The following is a 9,119-nucleotide window of genomic DNA, read 5'->3' on the forward strand; positions in this document are numbered from 1 at the left end:
TCCACCACCTAAGGTCCTCTGAGGGCTATCTGCTGCAGCTGCCTAATGTGAGACTGGCAGCCAGTGGCAGCCACACACAAGAGGACCTTTTCCTTTGCTGCCCTTCAGTTGTGGAATGACCTGCTGGTTGAAATGCACCTTGCTGACCTCGCTGAAGGTTTTTAAGCCAGCATTAAAGACACTGTTATTCTGGCAGGCCTTCCCTTTTTAGGACTCTTGTTCCTTTTGCTGACCCTTGTATACTGTTTTTAAGCTGTGTTGTTTTATTGTTCGATTTTTGTTTTTTGTTAAATTGTTTTTAGTTCAAAGTTGTTTTTATTATATGTTCTTTGTATATATTGTCCTATGCTTTTATGTAAACAGCTTTTAAACTTTGTATATTGTGTTTTAATGTTTCAGCTTTTGTAAACCGCCCAGAGAGCTTCAGCTATGCAGTGGTTTAGAAATGTAATAAATAAATAAATAAATAAAGTATGTAACATGGAACAAGAACTCCCTCATTAACCCTCACCTTAGCCCTGCACATCTAGGTGTACCGGTAACTTGGTCAGAACAGGAGGTAGCTATCCCAGTTTCACAGGTGATACGAAACTCATCATAAAAGATATATCAATTACTGTCATCACCTCACAGGTTATTTGTTTACCTCAGACCAACAGAATCCAGAGATCACCATTTGGTAGTAATTCATTCACATTGCCAATCTGTGTCTTTATTGTTGAGGGTTAACCCTATCAGGCTGTTATCATTACCTGGGAGTAGGGATGTACAGATCGTGTAAAATCCATTCCATCTGTGTTTTGCGGACTGTCAGGCAGCTTTCATTCCATTATCCACCCATTGCCAGAATTGGATTTTTTTAATTTCTGAATCCGCACAAATGTACATTTGTGCACTTTCACACATGCAAAAATGCACAAATCTCCCAAAATGTGCATTTTCATACTTTAGCCTATGGGGGAAACGTGCATTTTTGGCCGGTTTTTTTTTTTTTTTAAGTGTGTATTTTTCTATGACCAAATTTGCACAAAACTCAGGAAAGTTAGAAAACTGGTCTGCAAGTCCATGGAATCTGCCAGACAGGGGGATAAGCAAGTCCGCTGCAGAATCCAAGGGTCAGATTCATGAAAATCTGAACTCATTTGGTTCCGCTGCAGATTTCTCTGACATCCCTACCTGGGAGTAATCCTTACTGAACACAGAAGGACTTACTTCCAAGTAAACATGCGCAAGATTGTGGTGCATGTCTTTCTGTTTCTATTCACACTACTCCCAACTGAATATACACCAGTTTTGCAGTAGCTTAACTAAGCAATAGGCATCACTGCAATGCTTAGCAAATCCTGCTAAGTGGATTCTGGCAGAACACAGATTCACTTAAATAAGAAGAGATTTACTGGTCAGTATGGACAGGAGAACATATATTTTCCCTGTAATAACAAAATAAAGATACAGAGAAAGTAGAATTGCTAGCTAGAATAGAATTAAAGCAGGAAGTGATCGCTTGCATTGGTGCTAATGACTGATAACCAGCTCCTGAAGTTAGGAATCAAAATCCTTGACCCTCGTCAGAGATGAAGACGTCAGCATGGGCCAAATGACAACACTTGGAAATTCCATCAACATAGCATCTACCAACTGAAAACCACCTGTAGCATCCCTAGTAGTAGTAGTAAAACACAAAAATACATAGAGACTGAGGAAACACAATATAGGTAAGTATGCAAAAGAATAAAATAAATAGTTGAGAACATATGTGCCTACCCGGACCTTAAGATCATCCTCAGCAGCCGTCCTCCATGAGCCGCTGCCAAAGGAAGTGAGAAGGGTGGCTACTAGGAGGACGGCCTTTCTCCTGTGGCACCCCAGCTGTGGAATGAGCTCCCTAGTGAGGATCGCCTGGCACCTACATTGTATTCCTTCCAGTGCCAGGTGAAGACCTTTTTATTTTCCCAGGCATTTTAGCTTTCTAGACTTTTACCTTTGCTGTTTTAAATCTGTATTTTAAATCTCTGCATTGCTGCTAGGTTTTATTCTAGTTGTATTGTTACATTGTGGTTTTCATGTTTTTATATTTCATATGGTTTTACTGTTTGGTTTTAATTTCTGTGAACTGCCCAGAGAGCTTCGACTATTGGGCAGTATAGAAATGAAATAAATAAACAAACTTATTACACTCGCTAAGTGTTTAGAAGCTAGTCTTATTCAGGTATTCTGAACCAGAATAAAGGCAAACACATGAGGAAAAGGAGCACTCCAGCCACACCCCTCTCCTTTGTTACAATTTTCCAGCATTCTGTCTCATGTGGCAAGCCTCCATGGATAGAAGAGACTCTCCTCTTCAGACAGTCACCCTGCACGAGTTGAGTGCAACAAACGTGAATGAGAGGGGTGGGGCTGGAGCACTCCTTCTCGTCATGTGAACACCTGAACAGGGCTAGCATCTCTCCAGAACTTGAGTTGAGCAGATGGAGGTCCCCCACCTCTACTGCTGTCATTGATATTTCTGATAAAGGGAAACCAAGTAGCTGTGAAAACGTTGTGTTTTCTATCCCTGGTAGGACTCTCACATTATGTGTTAGTTTCTCAGAGAGAGTAATTGATCAGATTCTTTTCATCCATCCTGTTTCCAAGAGTTCATCTCCTTTTTTCCAGTGAGACATGACTTCTAACCAGGCAGTAGTGAGTAGAAGTCTCAGCTAGTCTTTATGCAACAAATGTTCATTTTTGTTCTGAACAAAAATGAAAGTTTATTTTTAAAACTTTCCTGGGAATAAGCACTTTGGTTCAAAACGATGCAGATAAATGGAACAATATGAGAAAATATCAACCATTTATCCATTGGAGACGGCCTCTGTAATTTAACGTATCAAAGAGCAGGAAGTAATATCCCTTTTCAAGAAGTCTTATATCAACCTTCAACATGTGAGGGTAACCCATGGGTAGTATTCTCCCAAGCCTATATGGAACATAGAGAAAAGCCTGCCCAGACTTGTTCTAGCAGGAAGGAAATACTTTAAGGTTGACTCACAAGAACGCATAATTGGGAAAAATTAGGATACTGATGCAATGCTAAACCATGGTTTAGTGTTACACACCCACATCTGCTCCTCCCTCCCCTCTCATCATACAATATGGATGTGAGGAGGAAATCAGAAGCTTCTGCTTCCTTTTCATAACTCCAGTTTGTCATTTCATCCAACCCAGGAACTGTGGTTAGTTTTAACTGTGGTTAAACCAGACAAACCCAGATCAGAAACCATGGTTTAGTCTTGGCTTATTTGGACAAGCCATAGTTTAAAATAACCACAGTTTGTTCTACTGTGGACAAAACTAACTGTGGTTGGCTGAAAATGGAAGCAGATGCTTTGGATCTCCTACTCATGGCTACGCTGGAGGAACAGAAGGGAGGAAAGAACATGCTTATGCATCCATGTTAGGAACAGGCATTGTGCATGTAATGATGGTTTAGCATTATGTCCAACCAGGTCTTGCTGTTCCTCACAGCCCAAGTCAAAAAGGGTCTTCTGGGTTGTGAATCACCCAGACAGTTTTTGTGAACTGCCCAGAGAGCTTTGGCTATTGAGCAGTATAGAAATAAATAAATAAATAAATCTCTGATTTCCTCATTTCATAAAATGCCTCACTTCTGGAGTGCCCAGGATCAAGCAACTAACCTGATAGCCCATACTCCAGTGCTATATCACAAGAGTCAGTGCAACTTTGGTGCCCTAACCTAAGCTGCCATAAACAGTATTGTGCTGGTCCTACTCCCACAACCCCTGCACAGCACAGCAGAGTGGTTGCAGGGTGCTTGTATCACTCTGAACGGACAGGAAGAACACAGACTCCTTTTCTGCTCTCTTGCACAACATCTGCAGAGGCTTTCTAGCCCAGTAGGAACCACAAAGGTCAGTGCTAATGCATCTCACATCGCAAAATAAAGGACAGGAATTTCCGCGGAAGCAAATCAGAGCCTGCTGCTCGCCAGGAATGGAGTTGGGCTTGAGCTGCAGCACTGCAAATGAAGTTGAACCAGATAGCTGCACTGGTGATATACCATTTTCTTCTCACGTAATCTGAAATAGTCTCCACCACAATTTCAGTGCAATAAGTATAACTAGTTCAGGGATTGCATCCTAAACTCTTCTTGATGTGCATTCCAAAGCAGCTTACACACCATTGAATATATTACTATTTCACATCAAGCTTTAGCTTAATCACCATGGGGAGCTCATTGGCCTTACTGGGTCTATTCATGTAGGTATGACATGTGTTCTCACAGTCAAGCTTAGATATGATACAGGTGAAAGCTTTTCAGTAGGAAGACCCAACAGAACTTTCCCATTAGTATCTTATAGGCTGTTTCCATAACATATGTTTACATGTATATACAATGCTATCCACTGTGGCCAATTTTCCATGACTGGTTTCAGAAATACCGTTGTATGAAGATAGTTTGTTTTCACTTTCAGTGCATGTATCTCCGCCACATCTGTTTCTTCAATATATCAGTTACTGCATTCCCATATTATAAAACACTAGTCACAGTGGGGTGGTGGTGGTTATGTGGACTGTATAAACAACATACTCACAAAAGATAGATAACTAATACTCAGCATCTTCAAGTTCCTCTTAACTTGAAAGGAATACCTTGCCATTTTGTGGGATACGGTTCTAACACCATGAGAACAATTTTTTCACAGCTTGATTTATGTTCAGATTCTATAATCATGTGCTGATGGTTATAACTGAATTCCTTTCCCTTTAATAGACCCATCTCCACAATTATAAAGTACTACATCTCTGCAAACTTACATGCTTCGGCAGACTTAGTTCATTTATCTTTAAAGTTCAATTAGCACAAAGAAACATGGTAGAAAATTCTGCTTCTCGTTTTATTTTTTATTTTCCCAGTGTTCTCTGGTTTAGTTTCTCTCTAAATCTTTTGATACCTGGCATTCACTGTCTCGCTTGACTGACACAAGAAGCCCACTGTAGGAAGCAACGCTTCCTGTGAACTTTGCCTGGTTTCCATACAGTACGTTTTCCCTCTAATTCTCTTCCTCGGAGCCTATACACATGTGCAGTTTTTGTGGTGTATTTCTGCCAAGCAAGAGTCATGCCAGAATCAGTACAATGTAAGGAATCGTGACATACCATCATTGCCAGCCAATGTAACAACAATGGTGCTATACAATTTACAATCTTTGTGTTTCAGCTCCAGCTAAATGAAGAAATATAAATACTTTCTGGCTTGCTCTTTTTAGATTTTGGAGCCACTTGTTTCCTTGGTGCCATAATCCTTGCAAAGAATAATCATGTTAACATGGAATCCTCTGTCAGCAAATATCTTAATATTTTAAATAGCACATATTTTAGTCAACGTTGTGATTTCCCTATTTTAACATCTCAAAGAAATGGATGCAAATATTGGCATGGTCAGGTCAAAACAACGACCACCATTGGTTTTAGAACTTTTAAAGCTGTAAAGGAGTTATAGAACTTTCTTCTGTCTAAACATGCATAGGATTGCATCTTTAGTTCATTCCATACCATTTGACTTTCTAAATTGATGGGAAACCACCAGTACACAGTTAAGCAGATAGCCGTCTCACATTCGTTTACTCTAAATTAATGTTGAATAACTAACCTCAGTTCTCTCTCTCACTCACTCACTCACACACACACAGTTCAGTTGTTATCACCATTAATGCGGGGCAAAATCCACAACCAAGAGATTTGCTACATCATCAAATTATGGCCACCAGCCCACACAAAGAATTTTTGAAATAAAAGGGCAGGGTTTGGGGAACACTCTTTTACTCCTCCATTCTTACAGATGACAGACAGGGTGACAATTACAAATAAAGGGGACAAGAAATCCCTGCTGAGTGATCTCCAAACCTAAGATATCTCAAAGAGGGAGGTGGATTTCAAAAGCAAGCCAGGCAAAACTTACACTTTTTCTGGGCAGGGTTATAAGTGCACCTCCCTTAAAAAACCCACACACACACACACACACACACAAACTTCCTTTGCTCATTCTGCCTGCCAACTATTTCTCAGAGAGAGCCTCTGAGTAATGGCAATTGGCTACAGAATGCATGTGTGTCTGTTACTGAACCAAGAAGCAGGAGAGAAGAGAGGAGAGCAAATACCTCCAGGGGAACAGGGACCTACCACAACCGTCCCAGGGGCAAGACTGAGGTCAGCTGTGTGCTGTGCGGTGGCTACAGCCCGCCTGGGGCTCGGAGCAATCACTTCACACTGCGGACCTGTGACAACCTGTGACAAGTGATGCAGGAGGCAGCGAGGCGCCCCTTCCAAGTCATGTGTGGGAGAGCAAGAGGCGTGTACACACAGACACACACCGGTTGTCTCGGAGCGATCTTCTCAGGTCCTCTCTTTCTGATCAGAGTGATCATTCCCAAGGGTGGGCGGGGGGGGGGGGTTCATTCCCCGTTTTCACCGGCTGCCAGATTATACCACCGACTACACGTTGTTGGGGTTTTGTGTGTGCGTGTGTGGTGGTGGTGGGGAGGAGTGGTAGTTAATGTTTCGTATATAGAGCAGCGGAGGCTGGTGGCTCCGATGTCAGTGGGGCTGTGAATCCGGTCTGGGTTCCCGTCAGAACTCACGCGAGCTATCCAAGGTGCTGGACGCTCTTTGGGGGGGCCAGGGTTCAGCACCTAGGGCAGCTCCTTTAGCGTTCTGGCTGGTTCTGACTGAAACCCAGAAGGCATTCGGAGCCCCAACGAAATCGGAGCCACCAGCCTCCACTGAAAGACCGGTCTACTCAATTCAGCAAGGAAGATCCCAAACGGACCAACCGCCCCCCCCCCCGCTCCCCCGCCGCCGATGCCCCGCTTGCCCTGCACTCACCGATCCGGAGCACTTGCTGGGACGTCTGAGGGAAGCCCAGAGCCAGGCAGAGGAGGAGGGGGAGGAACACGAGTCCCCTGCCGGCCTCCATGGCAGAGTCCCCGGGCGCGCAGCAAAGGGGTCGCTCCATCCGCTTCACTCCTGGCCCGGGTTCCTGCTCCAGCCTCTCGGCCACGCGTCGCCTTCCTCGCACGCAGGCATCGGCCTGGGCTGCCGCTCTGCCCCTCACTCTTTCTTGGGTTTCTTGCTCATGGCCGAGGAGAGCGAGGGCTGGCTGGGCGGATGGGGCGGGCGGGCGGCGCGCCTCACACCATGAAGGCAGCCGCGGAGCGCGCGCCTGGGGGATCCGCTTCGAGCCCCCCGGATTGCTTGTGCGCTCCCGCTCCCGCGCTCCCGCTCTCTAGCCCATCATCACCCCGCGTCGCACCCGAGGGCTGCCGGCTGCGGGGAACGGGCTCTCCTCGTCCTCCTCCGCCAACTGAGGGAAGCGATTCATCGAGGGTGGAAAGTTGCCGCTCGAAATGGCCGGGGCGGCTCCCTCGGCCGACCTGCCGCCAAGTGCCAAAGCGGGGCGGCAGGCAGGCAGCGCGGGAGCGGGAGAGCGGGGGGCGGCGCAGCTCGCGCAGTGCGGGGCCCGGAGCGGACGATCTGGGACCGGACCCGCCGCCGCCGCCGCCTCTCCGTGCGCGCCTCCCTCCGCCACGGCCGCGCCAACTCCGCTACTTTCTGCCCCTTCGCTCCAGAACGGAGGGGAGCCTCGCTCGCCTCCCGGCAACGCCGGCCCGGCTCGTCTCCGTGCTGGCCAGAGCGGGCGCTGCTTTCGGCGGCCCGGCGAGGGACGCCACCGACTCGACGCTGCGCCCCTGGACAAAAGTGAGCGAAAATCCGTGGGTGACGTCAGCCGGGCTCCAGGGGCTGTGCGTCGCCTCCCCGCCCCTCCTTCCCCCTTTCCTGGCTGCCGTCCGTTCTTCGGCGGACCTTCTGCGTTCAGGCTCGAGATCGCGAAGGCTGCGCCTTTCCCTGGGCGGATCCCGGGACTTGTCTGGGCCAGGGTCCCTCCTCGGGCTCCCAGGGCTCTGCTTGGGGACAGTAAGAGCCCAAAGCAGGGAGGCAGTGCCGCCTTTGAGCATGTGCGGAGTGCCTTTCCCGAGTCACCCTCACTTCCGATCGCGCTTATCTCATTTTAGCCCGGTGCCGGTTCCCCTCAGGTCCTTGGGCTACGCAAGAATCTCAGCAAGAGGCAGCAGCACAACAAGCATGTGCGGAACCCCGATCAAGGCTTCTTTCCTTTGTATGCACCCCCCAGCTGCATAGAGCAACCACCCCTCTCCCCTGCGCCGCCGCCTCCAGGCTGGATGAAATGGCAAATGGGCCTTTTGTATGCTTGGCGCTGCCAGGCCAAAGCAGGGCTTCAGCCTGTGATGAGCAATGCAGCCACCCTTCTCGCCACGCATCAGTGGTACAAGTAACCCCCGGCAGAGCCCCTGGGTCTTCAGCTTGTGCCGACCTGTGGCTTGAAGGACTGTACATCAGAAGCTGCTCTTCCCTGAGTCACCACGGGTCCATAAGGAGAGAGGGCTCCATGGAGCCCATGCTCAAAAGCAGCCCTGGGAAAGCATGCATGGCCCAGCATGAGCCAGGGCTGCTGAGTGGCTATGGGGGCATGGGGCAATTTGCCCCTGAGCCCCACAAAGCCTCAGCTCCTGCACATAGCGCCCCCTCCCCCAGCCCTGTCACATTGCTCTCCAGAGCCCCACACCCATGGAGAGAGCAAGGGCAGGGCCCTCAACATCACACCTGCCCCAGGCCCCATAAAAGCTCTGGGTGGGTCAGGCTGGAACAGAGCTGGCAGCTGGTTCCTGTGCATTCCTCCTCCAAAGAGAAGGGGGCATGTGAACCAAGGCAGCTAACTGGGGCAGCTGAGACCTAAGCCTAGAAATCCAAATGTAGCTCAAATCCCAATATTGTGTTCTGCAAGCGATCCCCTGACCAGCACTTACCCACTAGCTGCAGCCTTCGAGAGTCCTGGCAGCTGAGGCTAAAAGTGTGTGCGCTCAATATGGGTCCTTGGTAGAGTAGAGATTTGGGGCTTGTTTATTTGTTTAGTAGGGCCAGTTTCATGGCCCCCTTTCCCCCTTTGCCTTCTTAGTCATCTGTGTAACTGGTTAAACAACAGAAAGAAGAGAGTAGGAATAAATGGTAAATTCTCCCAATGGAGTAGGGATGTACGAATC

The 9,119-nt window shown here is 47.7% G+C and overlaps 1 protein-coding gene across 1 annotated transcript in view; it reads right to left on the reverse strand.

Moving 5' to 3' along the window:
* The window catches only part of GRIK1 (glutamate ionotropic receptor kainate type subunit 1), a 258,943-nt gene extending 251,928 nt beyond the window's left edge, over nucleotides 1-7,015 (reverse strand). Inside the window, exon 1 of the mRNA XM_084841714.1 lies at nucleotides 6,886-7,015. Within this exon, the coding sequence (XP_084697840.1) occupies nucleotides 6,886-7,015 (130 nt within the window). The remainder of the gene's footprint in view (nucleotides 1-6,885) is intronic.
* Nucleotides 7,016-9,119: the final 2,104 nt, after the last annotated feature.

The sequence above is a fragment of the Heloderma suspectum genome, chromosome 3 (assembly GCF_057233095.1).
Source record: "Heloderma suspectum isolate Gila_16-S chromosome 3, 16-S_ref, whole genome shotgun sequence".
Lineage (NCBI taxonomy): Eukaryota > Metazoa > Chordata > Lepidosauria > Squamata > Helodermatidae > Heloderma > Heloderma suspectum.